Source organism: Crotalus tigris, unplaced genomic scaffold (assembly GCF_016545835.1).
Source record: "Crotalus tigris isolate CLP2741 ecotype Arizona unplaced genomic scaffold, ASM1654583v1 scf7180000023829.5930981, whole genome shotgun sequence".
Lineage (NCBI taxonomy): Eukaryota > Metazoa > Chordata > Lepidosauria > Squamata > Viperidae > Crotalus > Crotalus tigris.
In genome coordinates, this window is record NW_024100213.1 from 4911559 (window position 1) to 4936833 (window position 25275).

A 25275-nucleotide genomic window follows, 5' to 3' on the forward strand; every position below is an offset into this window, starting at 1 on the left:
CCAGAACAAATCTCTCAGCTGACATTGCAAATGATAAAGAGTTGTGAGCAAAATCAGACTCCTGCCTTTAGAAAAACTGGCATTAAAAAGCTGAAATGTAAATACTTACACAATTTATAAACGTGAATGGATTTACTCGTTCTACAACATACGTAGCCCAGACTTTTATAGAGAACAAACCTATAGTCTGACATAAGGAAAATTATGGCAAAGCACTAATGCACATCTAACAGCCTTATAGACAATAAAAAAGTCCAATGCATACATTGAAGTTGATGTAACTTATTTCTGAGTCGTGCACATAAAGCTGCATTGCTTTTTTTGCCAGTCATAAAAAGGGCATAAAATCCTTAACCCTTTTTTAAGATTTAAGTCAGATCTAGGCCAAGCCTCTGATGCTTTAAATTTACACAAGTCTCCCCCATATCCATCTTTGCACCTCATAAACTAGAAACTGGAACCTATAAAAGTAACCCACCGTTTCAATTGCACAATGCTTTATTAAATACAGAGCTCAAATAACCTTTTCCAAAATAGATTTTCTTTCAATGGTCCTCCTGAAAAAATTCAAATGCCACATTTCCACTGATGCTGTTGAGAACTGAAAATGTTTATTGATTATGTCCAATAAAAAATCTAGTATCCCTGATTTTTTGGGGGGAAAAAATGTTTAAAAACTATGCATGCATTTTTTGCTTGATCCTAAACAGTGGAATCTTTCCTTGGGAAGATTATATGATGCTTCTTGTCTCTTTTTCTTTCAAATCTTCTTTCAACTCTACTTTGTTTCTGTTCCAATTTGAGTCCTCAGTTAATGAGCACTCATTTAGAGTTACAACAGCACTGAATGAGCAGTGGTTACAACAAGTGCTCAAAGTTCTGGCTGTTTCAGAATTCCTGCAGCCACACTGTGATACAAGTGCTTGGCATCCCACAAATAATGTCAGTAGGGAAGCTGGCAAGGAAAGTCACCCTTACTCACATACTCGACCTCAGACCCTCTCCATTTCCATTGTGCCTTGCTGGCCACCTGTACAATTTCTTATTCTCCCCAGCCACTCAAACAACATCCCCTACTCACCGGTAGCCACCTCAAGACCAGATGCAGAGATACTGCACTTTCCCTGCCACCCAGATCATTGGGGACTGCAGAACTTGCCATCACCAAGCAATGTGGTCACATGACATCATACTTTACAACCACATAGTTTAGCATCAGAAATTACAGTCTATTGTCATCGTAATTTGCGAACTACCTGTATTCATTACTGTATTTACTCATTTTCATTCTTTCTTCTCTTGGTCTCTTTTTCTCTCTTTTGGGTTATTATTATGAACATAAGATTCTTCTTCCTTTTTTTTTTTGCTTATGAAAACTTAGAAGTCATCTTGTGTAATAATGTTATACCTCCTTGCTAACTAGAAATATACTGGTGGAACAACACGTTTCATCAGCATTTGGGAAATTTTATTTATTTTTGTGCTATCTTTGGATCTTCCCAAGAGCTCTCACAACAAATTATAAGTGCAAAAACATCAATTCACTTAAAATAGAAAGAAAGAAAAAAACCCAGCTGTTAAGTCACTGGAAATATTGAAATACACTAAAAACTTGGAAGAAGAAAAAAGACATTTGCAATGCCCATCCCAAGGAACCACATCAACAAAAGTTCATGTTCATACATGAACAAAAGTTCATGTTCATTCATTGAGGATCTTGTTTATAACTACATATCAGCTAGGTTTCCCTAACTGAAAGCTCCTTATTGTTACATTATCTACTTGATGATTAATTGATAAAAGGTAAAAGTTGACTGCTTATGTGTTATTGTTTTATTCCATACTTCAGGGCTACTAGCACAAAAAAAATTGGAAAGTTCAATCAAAATACATACTAAAAATACAAAAATAAAAAAGCTATACATTAGCCTATTTAAAATTTCTCAAAAGAATAATAAAATAAAATACTGAAAAAATCAAGCCATGGCTATTAAACATCAAAAACATCTGCCAGGCTTTCACTCCTTTACATGGACGATCTGAAGCTGTATGGAAAAAAACACCCAAAATAGAATTGCTGCTCAACACTATCTGTATATATAGCCAAGATATTGCAATGGAGTTTGAACCGAACAAATGCACCACCCTCACCATCACTAGGGCAAAAATAATGAAAATTGAAGCAATCAAAATGTCCCCTGGAAAATAATATCAAGTTTCTGGATGAAGATAATCAATACAAATATCTGGGCATCCTTGAAGCTGACATCATCAAGCCCACTGAAGTCAAGAAGAAGATTAGAAGCAAATACATCATGAGAGTAAAGAAGATCATAAGTTTGAAACTTAGTGGACGAAATGCCATGGAGGCAACTAACATTTGGACAATTCCAGTCATTAGATAACACAGCTGGAATAATGGACTGGACTCAAGCAGAACTAAAAACCACGGATAGGAAGACCAGAAAAATAACGAGACTAAAACATGTCCTTCATCCATGCAACAATGTTGACACACTCTATTTACCAAGGATCATAGGTGGATAAATCCAGTCTAAACACTTCGCTGACTGTGACTATGCATAATAATATAGCATCTTTAAATAATTCAAATGGGCACCAGAATAGATTTTCTAGGAAAACTATAGGCAAATAAAAAGACATACCTGAAGAAATATTGCTAACCTTTGGTTATTGTTAGGCTTTCAAATATTGGTGGAACCAGAAGAAGATCTCTAAAGATCACCTTCACCTACAAGCAGGTTTATGTGGGGTAGTCAAACGTGTCATGCTATGTAGGGCAAGGAGAGTGATTTATTTAACTTTTAAGTTTTAGAAAGCCTTCCCCAAATTCACATCCATTTGCCTCCATTGGACTTTGACTGGAAATTATGGGATCTTGAAATCCAACTTATCTGGAGGATACCAGATGGAGAAAGCTTCTATAAAATATTCCCAATTCCTAGACAAGAATCAACATCTCAGCAGGAACCTATCAAAAACTCCACGCTGTTGATGCATGGCCTGTTCACTCTCCTTACCTCTTTGACATTCTTCTCTTTTGGTTCCTCCCACCCAACCAGAAGCAACCTACTCTTTGCAAACATATACACTGATTACCAGAAAGGACTTCTAAATATTGTATAAGGTGAGAATTGCATACAGCATGAGAAACGTGGATAGAGTGATTCCCATTTTGCTCTTCTCCTTCTCCTTCTCCTCCTCCTCCTCCAAAGAGGCTGCATCCCACTACCTGCCAAGGAATCTCTGCAATGTCACTGAGCTTAATATCTTAGATCCCTATTATGCCTAAGAGCTACTTAAGATGCTTGTGCAATTATCCTGATCTGGGTAGCTGTTTTATTCATTTTTCTTTTAACCTGTGTTCTGAAGCCTTAAAGTGTCAGTTTCATAAGCATTTATCCCCAGTACATTAATTTTACCTCCTGGCATGAAAGACAAAGCCAGTGAAGGGAGAAAGAGAAAGAAAGAGAAGGAAAGAGGGAGAGGGAGGGAGGGAGGGAGGGGGGATGAGGAAGGCTGGCATAATTGTTTTGCCCCCAAAAAATACAAGATATATATATATTTTTCATCCTCTGCTGTTCAGCATTCCCCTCCCTATCAGTATCCAAGGGGAAATGAGGCTTCTTCATCTCAAAGGATGGCCAAGCCGTCACTGGATTACAGGGTTTCTTTTTCGCCCTCTGTCCCCTCCATTTATTTCTCACTCGCCAGTTTGCAGAATTTACGCTGGACTGAACTGATCCTGCTTAGACCATTACTTATTTGGAGAGTACAATCAGCATTTGAAGTGTGGCTATAAATCTCATTCTATTTAAACAGAAAACGAAAATATATATGCCCTTGGTCAGCAGAATTTGCTGGCAATATGCTAACAAGACCTTTTTGAAATATAAGATAAACTGTTTTCCTTCCTGGCATCCTGAACAATCAACTTTCCATTCATCCGCAGATGTCATCTGACATAACTCTGGTTGTTCATCTTGTCATCATGCCCAGATTGCTATACCGAACCAGGTAATAAGTGGTTTATGCATCTTTATTATGTATAATCTTGTTGACCATGTTCCCCCCCCTTTTTTTCTTTTAAAATTGAGAATTTTCTATGAAAAGAGGTGGCACCGGGTGGCGATTGTGCCTCCATGGCTCACATAGAGAATACTCTCTCTAACCCTATGCATGAATATTTTGCTATAATAAAGACATTCATAGGTATGTAGCTTTTTATTTGTTTGTTTGTTACATTTATTTGCCACCTATCTCTCTGTGGCGCTACTCTAGGTGGCTTACAATAATAAAAAGGAACAAAATGAAAGGAGTGTAAACAGAAGTAAAATAATAGAACAATAAAATAATGAATGAAAAAAGACAACGAGAATACATCAAAATGATAACCAAAAAGATGGGCAGGTAGAGAGCAGAACATATGGGAGTTATGTAGTATTAAATATGGACATGCTTGGATGAAACAACATGGGACATGGAATCAATAAGACTTAGGTTAACAAAGCAAAGAGGCTACCCACTGCAACAATTCTGGTGGCCTTGAATTTATTTGAGCCTGCACTACCAGAAGAGGTTGTTCTCAACCTTCAAGCTCAATAGTGACAAGTGCTTGGAGGATGGGCAGCTTCTTCAACATAATTAGAGAGACTTCCAAATTAACCACCTCTAATACCTGTCTTCTGGAACCATTCAGTCTATATGTGTGCCCATGAAGGATGGTCAGTGCCTCCTCTACAGCATTAGCCAGGAACTGTGGCATGGCATGCTATGGCACGGCATGGCACGGCACACACAGCACAGCACAGCATAGCAATTAAAAGAAAACAAAACATAGCATTTGCCTCCTCCAAGGAACCTATGGGGCCAGAATAAATTTTGGTGTGTGCAAGCAGTCTTCAGGCTGCCTGGAAGAAGAGGCTTTCCTCAGCCTTCTCCCAGCTTTTTCTTCTATTATTGTGAAGATTAATAGTATTCCAAAGCAGAGCAAGGCAAAGCAACAAGTCTCCCTGCTCCATCATAGAAGTATGTGTGTGTGTGGGGGGAGTAAACTTTATGAAGAACTTTGAGATGGTACTTTATCTGAAGCTTCATCAAAGCAAAATAGCCCTTCAAAGCTTTATGTGGGTTCATGCAGTGTCTAGAAAGTTTATGTCCTTCAGAGGAAGAATTGGTGATTTGACTTGAGGTATGAATATCTCAGTTCCGTATTAATGATAGAGATGAGTCACAACCTCTGTTTCTGCTTTCAGAAATGGCTTGAATATATCTAAATAGATTGAATCGTTGCAGCTTTAGGATCATGGTTCATTCAAAGTTAATTTACACATGTTCATTTCTCAGTGATAACAAAACGATGGCTACCTACACATCTGCTTTTGCAAGTTATTTTTTTTTTAAAAAAAACAACCTTGAACTGCTTGATAACCTCTTTCCTAAAAATATAAAATAATGACATTTCCCCCAGAAACCCTGTGACTCAGTCTCCACATTGCCAGTTTCACAGGTGTCCTTTGTTGAAAGAGCAAATGGCAATCAATTCATTCCTGTTTTGAGAATATTTGGCTTTTGAGAGGTTTGGTTCTGGTCTGTACTCCAAAAAATGATAAGTCAGAAAGTGGTAGGGCAAAATCTAAATTTGATTTCATTTCCATTTGTCTTAAATGGAATTCAAAATAAATGTCATTACTATCATTACTCTACAATGATACTTAATATTTTGCTTCTTCTACCATATTGAAAATCAGAATTTGGATATCTATTTTGGAGAAATGTTTTGGGCTGTAGATAAAGTTTTTCTGGGTTAGTCTATTGCCCTGGACTTCCAAGATATATTGTTCAACTCTGTGGAAGAATTATAGAAGAAGTCTGAACTTTTATTTCTTCTTCATATTACTTGCTTCAATTTTGCTATTCCCATGCAGAGTTCAGAGTGAGTAGACTTTAGTAATAAGAGAAGAGATCTGGAGTCACAGATAGTGAAACAGTAACATTCATGGCTCTTGGGATCTCTATCAAGGGTAAGGGAAGATGTCTTCTTGACTAATATGCATGCCCTGCTTTCTGTCCTTTCAGTCTTAACTGATTAAAAAATCTAAGCATCTTTTAGAAGGCTCTTTTACCAATCTCCATCCTTGCTTAGCCATGAAGGTAGCAATCAAGACGGTGCTAGCATCGACACAGTTTAGGGCTTTATAGCTTGGATTATACCTGAAAAGCATCTGGATTAGTATTCCAAATGATCCTCACATTGTGCACTGGTTGCCTTCATTTGCATTAGTTGAAGCTTCTGTATATATTGAGGATTGTACCATGTAAAGCACTCTGCAGTAGTCTCTTTGTGATGTAGCCCATTGTCATCACACTATCTCTGTAGACCACATTTTACAAATAACAGATTTTTAGGCAATGTATTTTCTTTTATACCGCTTTTCAGCCAGCCCATTACATTTCCTGCAGTATTATTTTTCCTACTTTGCTGTTTAGATTACAAGTCTTCCACTCCTTTTTTTTTCTTTTATTACATATTTGCCAAGTTATATTTTTTGATGTACATCAGCTAATTTATTAACTAATTTAAACATTGTACATATGCAAATTATCAATGGCAAAAAGGTGTTTCAAGAACTCCTGTGGCGTCTTTCTGAAACACATCCAAATGTACATTTTCCTAGGATTGAGTTGCAATTATGGAAAACAATTGTGAAATTTTAAAAAGATGCAACTGTTGAGCATATTTTCGTCTTTGAATCCAAATCGTTGCCCAGCCTGAAAGATTCCACTGAAAGAGTTGCCATGATTGCCAGATATTTTCTGGACAGAACTGAAGGTGACCCAAAGAGAGAACAGAATAGAAAAAGAATACAGGAGTATACATTAAATGTCTGTATGTATAGCATCTGAATTGGTGTCAGCTGGGCAATAGCACTATTCTCCTGCCCCACTGTGATATTTTCACCTTGAAGCTAGGTTCATACAATGAGCTTTAGACATAGATAATTGAATAATCCACAGTTCACCAAACCATTAAACTATCCTTTGTTCATATGTTACAATGTCTGGAGTTACGGAACTCATTAAGCTAAAACCAAACACTATGATAGTGTATTATATGAATCTGGCCTAAATGCCCATTGTTGAAATCAGTGTAGTTGCATTAAAATACTTCTTTGAAAAGATTTGAATCCAACTATGTACTTCAGGTAGAATCAGAAAAATAATAAAGACGTACAGTATGTATAAGGGATAATCCATGTATAGGTCTAAGTAAATAATTGATTCATATTGACAAACAAACAAACAAATAAATAAATTCTAAAGTTGAAATGAAATAGGTTTTACTATAATTTGTACACAAGTCTTCATTGTGTCTCATATGATCATATAATAAACACTTTGAAAACTCCCTAAAACTGCAGTGCTTCCATTTTTTCCTTATAGAAACATTGTACCTGGAAATTTATTTCCTAATTATATAGCACTTTAAAACAAAAAACAAAAAACTGGTATGAGTTGGCAGAGGTGCATCCAATGAAACATGTGGTTGTGATTTTACCCTGGGTGTGCTAATGAGACACTTAACTCCTAGGCCTCTTTTCCTGGCTTTGATCCTAAACAAATGGTTACTTCTTGGCAGACATCCAACAACACTTCTAATTAATTCACAATCAGGTTTTCATTTTATTCCCATGTCCATCTCATCACTTTTCATTTTGGGCTAAGGCACTAAAGGTGGAATGCCCACAAATGGCAGCAGGCTCTCCAACAATGTTAAGTGTTACAGGGAAGAATTTCATCTCAAGAAATATTGAATAGAAATTTAATAGAAATATTTCTCCTTATGCTACCATATTAGAGAGTTGTAAATATTTTATCATTCAGAACATATTGCACCTTTTAGTGTAACTTCACATAATTCTCCTTAGATAGGAAACAATGAAACCTAGCACATTAGATGACAGTTATTCTAGAATTTATGAACACTTATATTACTTAGTTACTAAAGTTCCAAAAAAGGGCTGGGCTTTGGACTTCAGAAAATCACAGGAGCTCCAAATCTATTCTGTTTTCCATTGATGTCTCTTTTTCAATAAAACTGGACATAATTTGGGGGCATTATACAAATTGATCTTTGCTTCTGCATAAAACAAATTGTGGCAGATTTTGTAAATATTAGTTTAATATAGCTTTTTTTTTAATCTGTAGTGAAATAAAGTGATCTTTAAAAATATCTACTCATAAAAAATGGCATTGGTAACATTCTACATAATACCTTTGGTAAATGTATATAAGAAAAAGTGAAAATAGACCAGAAAAATAGTGAATAGTACATATGGGTGTGGAATCTTCTTGGAACTACTGAAAGGAGTTACAACACAGTCCTTTTAGCAATTCCAAGAAGATTCCACACCTATGTGCACTATTCAGATGACCCTGAGGGCATGGCTAAACCTCCAAGTGGCCTCAATGACTCTCAGAAAGAGTGCTAACAACCAGATGACTGCAAGGAATATAAATCCTTCCATCCCCCACCATTCAGTTAGAACTGTAGAAGTTTCTTGGATAAGAAATGAAATGTCTTCAAGCAAAAACAAAGTTTAGTTGCCTTTTGAAAAATCACCTTTGGGACATGTTGAAGGAAAAGTATATACAGACAACATAGTGAAGATAGGGATTGACCACAACTTGCTACTGAAGCTAAAGTCAGTGGTGTGGCCAATTGGTCAGCTTGTGATGTATTCTGTAAACTTGCACCATAGGATCTTCCTGACAAAATTGTATCTGAACCTTCAGCAGAAAGATGATGCTTCTAGTGTATGCTAGGATACATTTCAATACTTACTATATGAGCATCCAAAAGCTTCAACTCGCAGACCAATATTTCCATTTGGGTTCCATGTCATGGGCAGAAAGCGCACAAAGCGAGCTTTAACAGAGTGAAGGAATTTGTGCTGTATCACACTGTCAGCATTGACATTGCCTTGGAAGACCTGCAAAGAATAAGAAGCCTGGATGTAATATAGTGTTTTGGGGAGATTCTTAGCAAATAAACTCCATGTGGTGATTCATTTCATCTCAACAGACTCAGTTTGTGCCAAAATAGTAGCCTATAGTTCTGTGATGCAGGATACAATTATAGCTTCTCTGATAAGTAACTGTCCATCCTCTATTTACAGTATATGCCTTTAGGATTCAGGCTCTTTCAGGGCAGTTTGTCCCAACTATCAAACAGCTCATAATGCAAGGAAATTTCTTTTTATGCTTAGCTACAATCTGCTTCCTTGCCATTTATATTCCTCAGGGTTATACTTGCTTTCCAAAGCAACAGAGAATGATTTGAAGATCACTATCATTATCTATTCTTAAGTTTTTATAATCCAAGCTAACAAACCTTAGCTTCTGCAGTGCTTGCTTCTAGGACATGGTTTTTGAAACTCCAATTTCTCAATGTGTTTCTTCAGAAAGACATAGACGTAAATATAGACATACTGATTTGTGTATTTATGGGATCCAACATTAACCTATAGATAGATCAAGGTCAAATAATTGATTTCCCTCAATCTGGATACTATACTTTTGCAACCATAGCCCCAAAATATACTATTTTTTAAAAATACCGGTACTAGTACTGGTATTACTAATAATGTGTGATGATCAAAGGTAGCATGAAGATCTCTAATGCCTAGATACAATCAGACGTCCTTGTAAAATTGCTGCTAAAATGTAGTTGTAATATTACAGGAAGAGAAAATGTTGGATGCATGAGTATTGATTACCTGCATTTAAATTCAATATGGGATTTGCTTTCATACTACCCACTTATATTTCCTAGACATCTCTACTTGGATTATGCATACCAACAGGGCAGATGAAAGGCCAACTATAAACCTTGATCAAATTGTGTGCTGCAGCTCTAATATCCTCTCTTGGAATTCTACTAATTTGCTCTAGCCAAATTTACTCTTTTATCTGTTCAGGACCATCCCTTCCTATTATCTGCTTTATTTAGAAAAAGAGTAATAAAATTGCTTATTGGTATGAAATGATATCATGATGAAAATACTTGAGATCTTCAGTTGACTCTTTAAACAGAGTGTAAACATAGGAATGTGTTGACCCAACTGACATATATCAGGCCATTATTATTATTATTATTATTATTATTATTATTATTATTATTATTTTCATCATCATCATTATCATTATCATCATCATCATCTGCAACTTTACTTTTCATTTTAGAACTTAACATCAGCCATTAAAAGAGACATTGTTGCTATGCTTCCTTCTTCCCAAAACCAAGAATTTCTCTCTTGTGTGGGTTTTTTTTTTTTTTTTTTTTTGGTTGTTGTTTTTTGTGAAGCTGCTGTTATTTACATCACCTGGGAACTAGAGTGGAAAGAAGGTAAATGGGGGACAAAGATTAATATTTTAAGCATCAACCTCTGGCTTAAAGCTGTAAAAAGCAAACAGAAAAGATGTAAGTTGGCAGTGACACTGAGAGATGGGGAAAAGCAAAAGGCTCCTTTAGAAAAGACAGTCTGTTCCACAAGGCATAATAAATTAAATGACTCAGGCTGATATGCAACTTTCAATCCCACTTGATGCAAGAAGCCTCAGGACAGTTAGCCCCAGCATATTTAGAGATCTATATTAGCTAGCTGCCATAGTGCCTGTGGTGACCTCTTCTTTCCTACTTTATTAGGTAGGTAATGGGGTAAGATTTGAACTGTACATGGAAGGAAGCCAGTGTTGGCATACACTTGAAGGATGAGATAATGAACTGTGGATTGATTACTTTCCAAGTTTTTTTTAAAGAAGTAAATGAAGGGTTCTTGTCTGCCAAAGTCTCAAAGATGGCTGAAACAAAAGAAAAATTTAAAAAATAAAAGATGCTTGTGAATTGTATTGCAGAATTTTTCAGTTTACACTGCTGTATTCCCAACGTAAAAAGGATCAAATGTGAGCCTCTGCCTACTACTGTCTACTCTGTAACTGCTACAAACAATGCTAAACTGATATACTTTACAATGCAAATGGCACTCTTGAAAACATTTTAAGAGGATTTGGTGCATATGTCACATTTATGACTTTTGGGAAAACAAATTTATCATGAGGCCTCCTTGAAAAAATGACAGGGAGAATCAAGTTCATCAAAATTTGTTGATGCTAAACTTCGCAGATCTAAAAAGATTCAGATCTTAGGATGAATCTTAAGAATGAACATAATCACATTATGTATTATATAATAATGTAAATATAATATAATAAATATAATAATGATATATGGTATATGATATATGGTATATGGTATATGGCATATGGCATATGGTATAATATAATATAATATAATATAATGTAATGTAATGTAATGTAATGTAATGTAATATACAATACAATATAATATAATATGGACCCTTGTGCATGTATGTGTTATTGATAATATCTGGTCATCACCATAATATATATACATATATACATATTTGTTTTCTGAGGTTTTCGCGGGTATTTGTATGTAGGTCTTTGGTTGTTCAGGTTTTCTCCCGCGTAAAATTGGAAGTGTCTTGGCGACGTTTCGACGAAGTCCCATTCGTCATCTTCAGGCTGGTGTTTTCCTGCTCAAAGCATGAAGCTGAAAACACCAGCCTGAAGATGACGAATGGGACTTCGTCGAAACATCGCCAAGACACTTCCAATTTTACCCGAACAACTAAAGACCTATATATACATATATACATACAGTGGGGCAAAAAAGTATTTAGTCAGCCACCAATTGTGCAAGTTCTCCCACTTAAAAAGATGAGAGAGGCCTGTAATTGAGATAGACCTCAACTATGAGAGACAAAATGAGAAAACAAATCCAGACAATCACATTGTCTGATTTGGAAAGAATTTATTTGCAAATTATGGTGGAAAATAAGTATGTGGACAATATCAAAAGTTCATCTCAATACTTTGTTATATATCCTTTGTTGGCAATGACAGAGCTCATTGTAAGTCTTCACAAGGTTGGCACACATTGTTGCTGTATATTGGCCCATTCCTCCATGCAGATCTCCTCTACAGCAGTGATGTTTTGGGGCTGTCGCTGGGCAACACAGACTTTCAACTCCCTCCAAAGGTTTTCTATGGGGTTGAGATCTGGAGACTGGCTAGGACACTCCAGGACCTTGCCCAGGCAGTGTGTTTGGGATCATTGTCATGCTGAAAGACCCAGCCATGTTTCATCTTCAATGTCCTTGCTGATGTAAGGAGGTTTGCACTCAAATCTCACGATACATGGCCCCATTCATTCTTTCCTGTACACGGATCAGTCATCCTGGTCCCTTTGCAGAGAAACAGCCCCAAAGCATGATGTTGCCATCTCCATGCTTCACAGTAGGTATGGTGTTCTTTGGATGCAACTCAGCATTCTCTCTCCTCCAAACACGACGAGTTGTGTTTCTACCAAACATGTGTATTTGTATGTGTGTATACATGCACAAGTATGTATGTAGAAGTGGGGGAAGAGGAAAATAAATTAAACATAAATGTATCCCACCTGCTTCCTTTTATTTTGTCTTTTGGTTTAGCAAACTATATCTTGTGGAATGTCTTTTTGACAAGAATGTTGTGTGACATTTTGAATTTATTATTATACCACCAGGAGAAAATATTTGTCAGGTTATCCGGTCTACGCTGTCTAGAAAGGTGAGAAGGCTCTCACTACCTATCTCAATTCTGTGAAAATTCTTTACAAAAGTAATGCCAAGTTGGAGCAACCAATCAAAGCAATCACCGAGAAAAAGCTACATCTGAGGTATTATTTTTGATACTTACTTTTATTCATTTTCAGGAAAAAGAGCAAGATATATTCAAATTTTTTGTTAGTTGAGTGGGTTTTAATTTTTTTAACCTAACCTAAGGAACTGGCTACTCTTCACATATAAGCAGAAAAGGTGACCTAGTCTATTGGGGAAAAATAGTAAATGAGAAGATACTGCCTTCCACATGAGCGCATTTTAATTGCAAGATTCATTCAAATAGAAATATTCCTATCAAATTGCTGCTAAATTGCCTACCTTTTCTAGTTAACATTTCAAATAAAATACAGCAAAAATATAACTAAATACTTTCCTCTTGCAATATTTTAGACATACCCACAATGTAAGGGCTCCAATATGGTTAAAAGATTAGACTGGAGCCAGAGAAACCAAGCTTTAATTCCTTACTCAAGCATGGAAGTATGAGAGCTTTTAGTTATCCAATCTATTTCACAAGGTAGTTATTTCGGGGGGGGGGGGGATGAGGAAAGATCTCTATATGCCTTACCTTGAGCTCCTAGAAGAAGGTAGGGACATAATTTTATTAAATAAAGAAAATGTATTTTATGTATGACTGCAATGCTGCAAGGACTGGTTTCCTATTTGAGACATTTCCTTGAAATTGGATTGCACTACAACACAGTGGTTGAACTTGAATGGAAATCCCGCTCTCAGTTCGTGACTCAGCAGATGATCACAAAAATCCCTGTTCTGCATGCTTTTCACAAGTTTTGACTGTTTGGAGAACATGCAGATTGATTTCTTGGATTCTCTTTGTCTCCTGAGAGTTCTTCAGGCAGTTCTCAGGTTCTTCAGCCTGAGTCTCAAACAAAACAAATCCAAGCTCTTCAATCCTCCAATTCCCCACTGCAAATGATTATACATCAAGAATTAATAATCTCTGGGGATTAATAGGGAAAGTTCCATGCTGGGTGACTGTTGGATTGATGGCAGACTCCACTCCCCCCACCTCTAGTCTATTTTCTGCTTTCTACCGGTCCATCTTTCTTTTTTCGTAACCATATAATTATATTTTTTTGTTGTTGGTTTTTTTCATTGTTTATTTTATTGCCATTATCTTATTTTTCACACTCTTTTCATTTCTCCCTTTTTTATTATTGTAAGCCTCACAGCTAGATAGGTGGCAAAGAAATTTAACAAATAATAAGAAAGAAAGAATTGGGTGTATTGTCCAGTGTAACTTGCAGTAATTTTCATACTTTTGAGACTGAAAATTAGCAAGATAAATATTAATAGATATTCCTGTTTATTTTTACTTTTGGCATCAATACTGAAACTCTCATTGCTTAAAAATATTCCCTAATATCTGATACCCTGAACATTTCAGGAGTTGATCCATCACATTTGGAAAGCAAATGTTGATCTCACCCTACTTGGAATACTGCATCCAGTTTTGGTCACCACGATGTAAAAAAGATGTGGAGACTCTAAAAAGAGTGAAGAGAAGAGCAACAAAGATGATCAGGGGATTGGAGGCTAAAACCTACAAGGAATGGTTGCTGGAATTGGGTATGTCTATTTAATGAAGAGAAGGATGAGGGAGGACATGATAGCAGTGTTCCAATATCTCAGGGGCTGCCACAAAGAAGAGGGAGTCAAGCTATTCTCCAAAGCACCTGAAGGCAGGACAAGAAGCAATGGATGGAAACCAACCAAAGAGAGAAGCAACCTAGAACTAAGGAGAAACTTCCTGACAGTTAGAACAATTAATCAGTGGAACAACCTGCCTCCAGAAGCTGTGAATGCTCCAACACTGGAAGTCTTTAAGAAGAGACTGGAACAGCCATTTGTCTGAAATGGTGTAGGGCTTCCTGCCTGAACAGGGAGTTGGACTAGATAACTTCCAAGATCCTTTCCAACTACTTTCCAACTACTACTACTACTACTACTACTACTACTACTACTACTACTACTATACTACTACTTATTATTATTATTAATTATTAATAATAATAATACTATTATTATTATGAGAGGGCAAAAATTCATGCTGTACATTTCATTACTTGTTCCCAAATAAGTTCAGACATCAAGAATCCTGTCCTGAATTCAGATGGCTTTAGATGAATGTTTCTTCAAGCAACAAATTAGGCCAGCATTTCTACTTTCACATCTATAGGCACAAAGAGCCCTTCATTGAACATGCACATAGTAGTTAGTGAGCCAGTATGCTGGATTGAACCATTATGTGAACTAATATAATCAAACTCGTACAGTTTATTTTATAAAATAACATCTGGACAATATCTACCAATACCTCTGATAACAGCTGTCTATCCCTTTCTTACAAGCTTGTTGTTACACCAGAAAAAGAAAAGCAGGGAACATCAGGGAGGAATTAGATATTCCATCCATTTTTGTCTCTGCCTCCTTCAGTCCTAACAGACTCCTACCCACAATATGCCATCCACCAAATATGAATTTAATTTCCAGGGAGAGAAAAGTTTCTTATTTTTGCCTCAACAATTTTTTTTTAATCCATCGGGGTTCAAATAATCTCTACTGTTGCACTGTTGCACTGTTAAATCTCAGAAAGTCAATATCTGTATGGTGGTCAAAATATTTCTGAATAAAAAATATTTGTTGGAATTATGACCCACTGAACGATGAAACTCTGTTGTAAGTATTTTTGTATACAGTCCAACAATGTTACTTCTTTCCCTCTTTCAAATGAGAGGAACAAAATTCACTGCTAAATATAACACATTTGAGGGGGGGGGGGGAACTTCCAGGTTATGTCTCTATCTCTGTGTCTCTAGTTCAGTGTTTCCAGTTGAAATTCACATAGGTTAAAGTTGCCAAGGTTGAGAAACACTCTCTAATCTAATCTACAACTGTAGTCTAATTCTATAACTCTTAAAACATAAACTTTAAATGTAAAGATTAAATGTAAACTGCAACAGATTTTTACCCATTTCCCACTATACTGCAAGCTAAAAGAAAAAAGTTCTTTGACAACACACGAGCCTTCTTTTTGTATTGGTTCTTAAACTGAACGCCTTGAGGATTATGTCCATAATTAGCTCAATGACTTCAAATGGCAAGAAACAGATATACAAGATACGCTGTGCATAAAACCTTGAAAAATATAGGGACAAGAGAAATTGAATCCTTCATAATCTGAACTCTTTTTGCAGATTAAAAAGACCATTAATTTCAAAGACCATGTTTCATTGTCTTACTTGTAGGGATTATCTAGTGCACAGGTTGGCAACTTGTGGTTCCGGAGCCGCATGCGGCTCTTTGAGCCTCTCCCTGTGGCTCCCAGCCTCCTCTTCCATTTGCAGAGAGAGATAGAGACAGAGAGAGAGGCACTTGTGCTTCCCTGCTTCTCTCTGTGTGTTTTTGTGTGTAAAAGAGAGTAGACTCACAGTGTTCTCCGACAAGCTGAAAAGCTTTTTGGGCAGGGCTCCTCCCTTTGCTACATCTCTGCAGGAAGCAGGAAGGGCAGGAGAGAGCTAGCTAGCCTAGCTATGCTCTACTCAGGAATTCTGGGAGTTGAAGTCCATGAGTCATAAAAGAGCCGATGTTGCCTACCTCTGAGCTTGTTGGAGAACAGCTTCAAGCCAGCTTGCCAGGTAAGCAGAAGATCAGAGAGAGGGAGAGGGGGGGGAGAGAGAGAAAGAGAGAGAGAGGAGGAGGGAGAGAGAGAGAGGAAAGAGGGAGAGAAAGAGAGTGGGGGAAAAGGACTGGCAGACTAAGGGCAGAAAGAGAGAGAGGGAGAGGGAGAGAGAGAGAGAGGGAGGAGGGAGGGAGGGAGAGAGAGAGAGAGACCCTTTTGACATCTAAAATGAAGATAACACTGCATATATCCTTTTTTACCCTTATGATATGTGTGTGTGTGTGTGTGTGTGTGTGTGTGTGTGTATGTATGCATGTATATAATAAAGGTGAAAAAGGATATATGCAGTATTATCTTCATTTTAGATATCAAAATGGTTTTGCGGCTCCCAGTGTTTTGTTTTCAGTGGGAAACGGGTCCAAGTGGCTCTTTGAGTGTTTTGGGTTGCCTACCCCTGCCCTAGTGAGTTTCCTGCTTTGAGGTTGCTCTTAGAAACAGCAAAAAAACTCGACCTAGTTTTTGCTCAGTCTTCAAACTATCTAAATCCTGACAGAAGTATCAAATTATTAGAGCATTTCTTTAAAAAATGGCTATGTAGTGTTGCATTGTTTTTAAAGCAGTTGGTTGCTTTAGCCAATTCTGTGGCTGCTTTGAACAGTGAGTATAAATTTCTCAGTATAACTTTATATAACATTAGTACCGAATCATTATACTAAAATGGCATAAAAATACACACGAACATCATCAGTATCAATGTTAGCAAGATAACAAGACATTTTAAAACCCACATGCAGGGAAACCCACACACACACACCTACACAATTCTAACTTTAGCCATATGTGATTTTCAGTTAAATGTTTATTGGTCTTGTTACAAAGTTTTATTTTCAAGATGAAGAATCAAGTAATCTGGGATTTTCAACAGCATTAGCTTTCATTAGCAACCAACTATATTCTTCAATTTCATTAAGGAAATTGTTACATGTTCAATACAGCTAGTCCTTAACTTACAACCCTAACTAAACCCAAAACTTCCTTTGCTAAGCAAAGACAGTTGTTAAATCACTTTTGCCTTATTTTATCACTTTCCTTGCCATAGTTGTTAAGTGAGTCTGGCTTCCCCATTGACTTTGCTTGTCAAAGGGTTGTAAAAGGCGATCATCATATGACCCCGGGACATTGCAACTGTCATAAATACATGCCAGTCACCATGGTCATGTGATCATGATTCTGATCACATGACCATGGGGGATGCTGCAGTGGTTGCAAGTGTGAAAAACGGTCATCAGTTCCAATTTTCAGTGCTGTTGTAACTTTAAACTGTCATTGAATGAATGGTTGTAAGTCAAACACTATCTGTAATAACTATGTGCATTATGTTCAGAAGCTGTATGGCAGAATTTATATGGCAATGAATGATTTTCGTGTGATTAACAATGTAGGGAATAATGTTGGGAAGTAGCATTCAGAGCTTTTGTATATTTATCAACACCGATAATGTTAATCAGCTAGCACAATACTTTCTGTTCTTGCCAGTTTGGACTCATATGGTTACAAAAAGTTTTATTATTTCATGCCACAGAGGTCTCAAAATTCAGATTATTATTTTTTTTGTTTTTGCTTCATTTTACTCATAAATATTTAACATTTTCTCATCTGAGAGGATAACTGAATTTGTTGTTCAGAACTGCAGGTTTTGGGGGGTTTGGGGCCTTCAAATTAATGTTACTCTTGGTGACTACCTGGACTGGTCATTCCAGCTTTCTCAGTAATGTTTTCAGAGGTGGTTTGTCAATGCTTCCTTCCTAAGGCTGTCAGAGAGCGATTGGCCCAAGGTCTTGCAGCTGGGTTCATGACTAAAGTGGGACTAGAACTCAGTTTCCCAGTTTCTCATCTGGTGCTTTAACCATCACATCAAACTGCCTCTCAACAAAATAATGTTGCAGCTTAAAAAGGGGAAGGTTCTTTTTGATTCCCTCCCTTCCCCCATATTCTTAATACAGAAGAAAAAATATGGACACAATCCACCCTTGTTTAATGATATGGAAGATTAGAACTTGTGCACTCTTGCTGAGAATTATGCAGTGAATTATTTATGAGGTAATTTAATTTTCTTACATTTATTAGGAAAATTTACAAGGTAAGAGTTTATAGACAGCTATTATTAACAATAGGCAAATGGAACAGTGATAATCTATCAGATAAAGGTCCATGAAGAATGTACTAATATTGCACTAAATGATATAACTAGTATGAAATCCCACCTTAAGAAATAGAGGGTATAATATTTAAAACTGAAGTACCCCTCTATTTAAGATAGCTGGACAGGAACATTTTACTCTCTAGATTCTTTAGCCTATCATTATTTACTCATTCAATTTTATTATTCAGCTTCATTGCTTCCCTGAATTTTATTTATACAGCAAGAATCAAAATGCAGTCCTATGAGATGCACCTTATTGCACCTATCAATACACGTTTTACAAAACAGAAATCAAATTCAAGGTTTCAGAAAATCAATCATTCCCCTTTCACACTCACTCACATTTACACTCATGTGTAAACCATCCCTCCAACTGTAATTTGAACCCTAAGAAGTCTATCACTCATTTGATATTACACATAGCCTTTGTCCTATGATCACATCACTGTTGTAATTTCAAAGGATCACTGAACAGATGGTTCTTAAGCGAGGACTCCCTGCATGGTGCAAAAAAGTAAGTGAGAGCAAAAATGTACAACCTGGGAAGAGAACCATACAGTCAATAATTGGTTTATAGGGGACAAAATATGTAGATATAACCCAATTCTTTAATGACTGCTAGAAACTATTACCTTTAACATTTCGGGAGGCGGAAATCTCATAAAAGCATCTTTAAAAATTTTAAGAGGGTTGGGCTTTCATTTGTGGCCCTATAAATATCTCAAGTGTCCTACTTTATGGAATTGGTATAATATTTACCCATGCTTAGGGAACATATTACAGTTGGTTGAGCTTCCACAACAGGCTAAGTTAATACCAGCTAGCTGATGGAAGATTATCATCTGCAACAATAACTGTGGAAGAAAAGCAGAACCGGTAGCAAAATACTGAAATTTAATTTTACCTTATCTTTCAAATTGTATTCAAGTCATGATTTCTAGTGCTACACAATGCTTAAGATTTAATTCCAGAAAAGTGGCTTCTACATTTTCAGAGAAGTTATTTAAGGGCTAAAGCCTGTTCCAGTGTCATAAGGCAGCTTACCAATCACGTCTAGGTTCTCTAATTCCAATCATAAAGGTATATAACAGCAAAATAATCCCAAGGATCCCATATGGTACAGAAACTTTGGGATATATAAATGTCCCTTTACCAGAACAGATCCAATCTATTTTTTTGAAATGTATCTTGGGAGTGGATAAGTCTGTACCAGCCCAAGCAGTAAGGACAGAGTTGGGCATGTCCCCTATAAAATTATTTTAATTACTAAATTACCATTTAATAATTAAAGTATTAATTCCTCTTTCATCTTTACTTTATCATACCTACTATATTTTATTCTATTTTATCTCACTTCAGTGTATCTTATCCTTTTGTTGTACTTTACTGTGGCTGATGGAACTGATGAATCAATAAAGTATATTGTCTTATATTGTAATTCCACAAAACTGCTGTGGAGCCCATGGGAATTGGCATGAATGCATCTTATACCTGCAGTTCTTTAATACAGTAGGTCAGTGATTCTCAACCTTTCTAATGCCGTGACCCCATAATACAGTTCCCCATGTTGTGGTGACCCCCAAGTGGGTGTGGCCACCAATAAGAGGGATTACGACAGCTAGGGAAAAGGGGAAAAATGGCGGACAGCATGGTTTGGTGACCCCCGTGAAATGGTCATTCGACTCCAAATGGGGTCCCGACCCTCAAGTTGAGAACCACTGCAGTAGGTGTTTTAAAAGCTGCCAAGTGATACAACAATCAGTTACTTGGAATTAAACCCAAAACTACAAAGTCCTAATTACTTTACCTAAGATATTGTTAAAAAGTCTTCATTAAAAAGGTATTGTTTACTCTAGTTTTATACCTGAAGTGTAGCATCAGTTTGACATTGTTTGATAGGGCTAGAAAATGTGCAGTCCAAGTCTCCACTCATCAGTAATACTGGATAACCTCCAAAATGCATCTTGGTAATCCCAGACTGAATTTAATGATTTTATTACCCTTTGGTTGATGTTACATGTCTTAAGTACGCAATTAACACTCCCTCCCACCTACAACACCAACCATTCTGTGCTTTACAACTGTTTCTACATTCCCAATATATTAGCATACACACGCTAATACACATGCTAATACACAGGCATAGAAACAAAATTCAGACTCCAGAAGATGGTAGAGGACAGGAAGACCTGGAAGACCATTGTCCATGGAGTTGTGATTGCAACTAACAATAACAACAATAACACACAAAATGTCTAATTTAGTCAGACGATACGTGGATAAGTGATCACCATCTCAACATCCCCAGTAATAATTTATAATTCTTTATAGATGTGCTGTTCCTTTAATCCTACCTATCCATTTTAGTCACTGTCTTCCCCTTCTCCTTCCCCCAACAATGTCAATACAACATTGCCCTAATATATTTTCTTTTCATCATCTGTTTGCATCAACTGCCCAAAGTATGAGTTTCTGCTTCCTAATCAGTACCTCATGGGAATATTCAATCATTATTTAGTCCAAGATCAATTGAGTGGCTCCACTTGCAATTATTCTTAGCAACAGACTCCAGATCTATGCTATAATTCAAAACCATCTGTCTTCTTACTCTCATTTTTGTCAATATACAGCTTTCACAACTGTAGATTACCACTTGAAAATCATTTCTTTTTGACAGTTGTTCTCACAGAAACATCCTTATCCCTCATGAACTTATGTAAGTTTGCCATTGTGTTCTTCCACATCATAAATAGTTTTCATGTAGCCACTTTGATCCTTTTCTCTTTGAAAATTTAAGAAAGTTCCCCTAATTCTGCTTACACAGTATTGTTTACCTATTTTTATCACTTCTCACTTTTTCTTTGTATATGTAAATATGCAGAATATATTCTTTACATTGATTTAATATCCTGTCCTTCTTCCTTTCACTTTCATTTTTAGACCTTATTAGTAACAATATCCCTACTGGGAGCGCATACACCTGTAAGTATAATGTAGTTCTCAGGGTTACTGAAGTTATTAAATCCACCCCCAAATTCAAGGGGGAAGGTTGTCAATCTTACATTGGGGCAAAAAAAAAAAAAGAATTGGGAATATGTGCAGTTTTGTATTTTAAATTCATTCAAATAATGATGCCCACAGTGCACTGATTAGCGGAATAAAATTAGACTTGGGCTTCCCTTGCTCTAATGTTAAACACATCTACTTGAAAATAAGCACAATTTCTTGTAGCAAAGGGTAAAAGATGTTGAAAAAATAAGAATTTGCAAGCTTGTAGATGATCAGCTGTCTACTGACCATGGAATGGTTTATTAGAAATAAGATGAATAAAAATAATGCTGTGTTCGTCGGGATAAACCCAACATATGGATTATTAAGGCAGATGTTCCCACCACGCCTCTTCACTGCTGATCCAAATTCTGTCATTCTATTTGTGGCACTGAAGTCCTCTAGCAGCAATTCCATCACACAGTCTAACATATTTCATGAAATAGTTTAAGAAGAAGAAAAAACCCATGACACCCCTACTTATGCTGGCTTGAGCACCTGTAATGGAAACCATTTGTCAGAACCCAGATTTGGGTTGGGGGTTGATTTCTTTCTTCTTGCGAGTTCTGCCATAACCCTGGGGGGAGGGGGGAACTATTGGCACTACAATGTATCTTCTCCGCTTTCCTTTCTCTGCTTGCTTTTTGATCTATTTCCCTTGATGCTGGCTTGGGGTGAGAATGGAATGTGCCTCCAGCCATCTGCTTTATCTTTATAACCTTGGGAACAGGGCCTTATCATCCTTGTTCCCATGGAGGATTCACACCTGGGGATTGGTCCATTTGAACAGACCGAACTGACTGTTGGGGTGAGGTTTTGCTAATGATTCCTTTAACCTATCGATTCGCACGGGAAACTCTCAGATCCTGCCTTTTTTGCCTGCTGTCAACTTCTCCTAATAAAAGTTCTTTTTGGAATGAAGCTGTTCCAGGAGTTCTGCTTTTTTTGGGAAGAGGGATTAAGGCAGGTCCATACACCATTATGACTTAATGTGAATGCTTCATTTAAATTCACTGCAAGTTGAGAAAATGAGAATACAGGTAGTCCTCAATTTACAACCACAATTGAACCCAAAGTTTCTGTTGCTAAGCAAGACAGTTTTAAGTGAATTTTGCCCTATATGACCTTTTTTGTCACAGTTAAGTGAATCACTGCAATTGTTAAGTCAGTAACAATTAACAATTAATTAACCAACAAATAGGTTAGTAAGTGGATCTAGTTTCCCCATTGACTCAGTTTGTAAGAAGGTCACAAAAGACAATCACATGACTCCAGGACACTCCAACTGTTATAAACATGAATTAGTTGCCAAACATCTGAATTTTGATCACGTGACCATGGAGATACTGCAATGGTCGTAAGTGTGAAAAACGGTCATAAGTCACTTTTTCCAGTACTGTGGTAAATTTGCACAGTTACTAAAGGAACTGTTATAAGTCAAGGACTTCCTGTAGTGAAACAATTAATATTAATTTTAAGCAGTTTACTTTCTGATAAATATTAGAATAAAATTTGAAAATTATGTAATGAAATCTGTAGCATTTTTTCCTTAAATATGAGTGTCTGCTAAATCTGAGCATATATAGTTTTTTGTCAATTGACATCATTTGCATATTTACATAATTGACATAAATGTTGTCACTTGTAGTAAAACCTCAACTAAATGGACACACTATTGTGTTTACAGAAATAGTCCATTAACAGCTCTATCTAAAGTCTGCTAAACTGGGACCCATCAAATATAGGACGTAGTGTATTGTATGCAGGAATGCAACAAAGAGCCAGAGATGTTTTCATACTTCTTTATGGAGTAAGTTCAACTGCAAGGAGCAAAAGAAAGCTACAGTTTCCCAAATTGCCAATGAGATATTACATATAATTAAGAGTTTACATCTGAATTAAAAAAAATTCTGAGAAATCTCAAATGATTGATTACTTTGATAGAAGCCAAATTTACACAGAACAGAGAAAAGTGGAGAGCAAAAACAAATCTAAACTCTTATTACTATTCATGTCAGGATGCACACATTTCAGTTCTAGATGCAATTTGAATAAAAAATAGATCTTCACTAAGGCTGTACTATGATTCCCTGCAAGGTGCTATCATAAATGTGACTCAGCCTGAAATGTTGCAAGCACAAAGGTAGAAGGGCAGATTTCTGCTATTTGTCTTCCCTGGGATGTCTTTCAGAAAATAACATCCAACATCACTGTTGCAAAAGGTGACCCCTGTTTGCATTCCACAAAGAAACATTCAAAACAAGACCTGCACCCTGAGCTAAAAAGAGGTTGGTGACATGCACATAAGTATGTAGCTCTGGGCTGGATCAGAAAAGGGATCGTATCAGTGGCACATAAATTCATTTATTCCCCTCTACTCAGCATTGATGAGATCACATCTAAAATATTAAGTACAAATTAGAGTACCACAGTTTCAGAAGAATCATTCATTCATTCATTCTTAAACTTACTGTATATGCTGCCCATTGCACTACTGAAGTAACTTTGGGCAGCTGCTCATTGACAGGTTAGGGAAAATTCAGAGGAAAGAGCAGAGATGCTGAAGAACCTAGACTGTGAGGTATGAGAATAGAGTGAAGAAACTTGAGAAGCTTTGTCTGAAGAAAACTTAGGAAAAACAAGACAGCTCTGTTCAGAGACATAAAAGGAAGCCATAGGGAAGAAGGACAAGAATTATTTTCCGTGGCACAGAAGCTAGGACTAGATATCATAGATATAAGCTGCAGCTTACTAAAAGTTTATTTAAATATAAGGAAAAAAAGTCATTACAAAAAAAGTAAAAAAAAATCTGTATAACAGTGGAGTAGTTTAGCCACACAGATTGAGGGGGTCTCCCTTTCTGGAAGTGTTTAAGAAGAGGCTAATTTTCCAAAAAGGTATATGCCATGTATTTGAAAGTAGATATGCCTTGCAATAAAGATTTATTTTCCATTCCTATTCCTTAGGTATGCCATGCTTATGTTTACCAATTAATTTATTTTATGTTTATCATTTATTTTACCACTGCTTTTTGCAGTTCTTAGATCTATGCTGTCTCTGTAAAATGTTCTGATTAATTATTGCTAATACACAGGGGTGACATTTACAAATGGATCAATGATATTGAAACTACAACTCACCTGCTATTAAGACAGTGACTAAAGGTGGTGGTGGGGGAATATATAAAAAAATAACTTTTCCTGAAGCTTCAAGATTTTCCATTGACATAAAAACCAGGTGCAGGCAATACTAATCAAGATAAATCAATTGCTTTTTATCCAAACTTCTGTTTGAACAATGGCTGACATTTATCAGGCCTATGCAGTTATCCTATAATGCAGCTGCATGCAGATAGATGATGTTAATCAACTAAGATAGTCACTTTGTAGCAAGAATAATGATAATCACAATCTGCTGCCACTATTAAGCAACTGCCTAATATGATAAGAGCCAATGATCTGTGGTGTGATTACAGACAATTGTGAAAACAATAGGAAATTTCATACCTCTCCAAAATTAATCAGGGTACACATGTAGACATTAGGCAGACAAATATTTCTGAGAACTAAATTTCCATTATGGACTTGTTATTAATGTCATTTTTTATTTATTCA

General features: G+C 36.5%; 1 protein-coding gene across 4 annotated transcripts in view; it reads right to left on the reverse strand.

The window, feature by feature from the left end:
* CNTNAP5 (contactin associated protein family member 5) overlaps positions 1–25275 on the reverse strand; it is a 382046-nt gene that overhangs the window by 225785 nt on the left and 130986 nt on the right. For all 4 annotated transcript variants that reach the window (XR_005554022.1, XM_039321794.1, XM_039321793.1 and 1 more), the window contains one exon: positions 8867–9014. Coding sequence is in view for 3 of the 4 variants with exons in the window: in XM_039321794.1 (XP_039177728.1) it covers positions 8867–9014 (148 nt within the window). In the remaining variant the exon portion in view is untranslated. The remainder of the gene's footprint in view (positions 1–8866; positions 9015–25275) is intronic.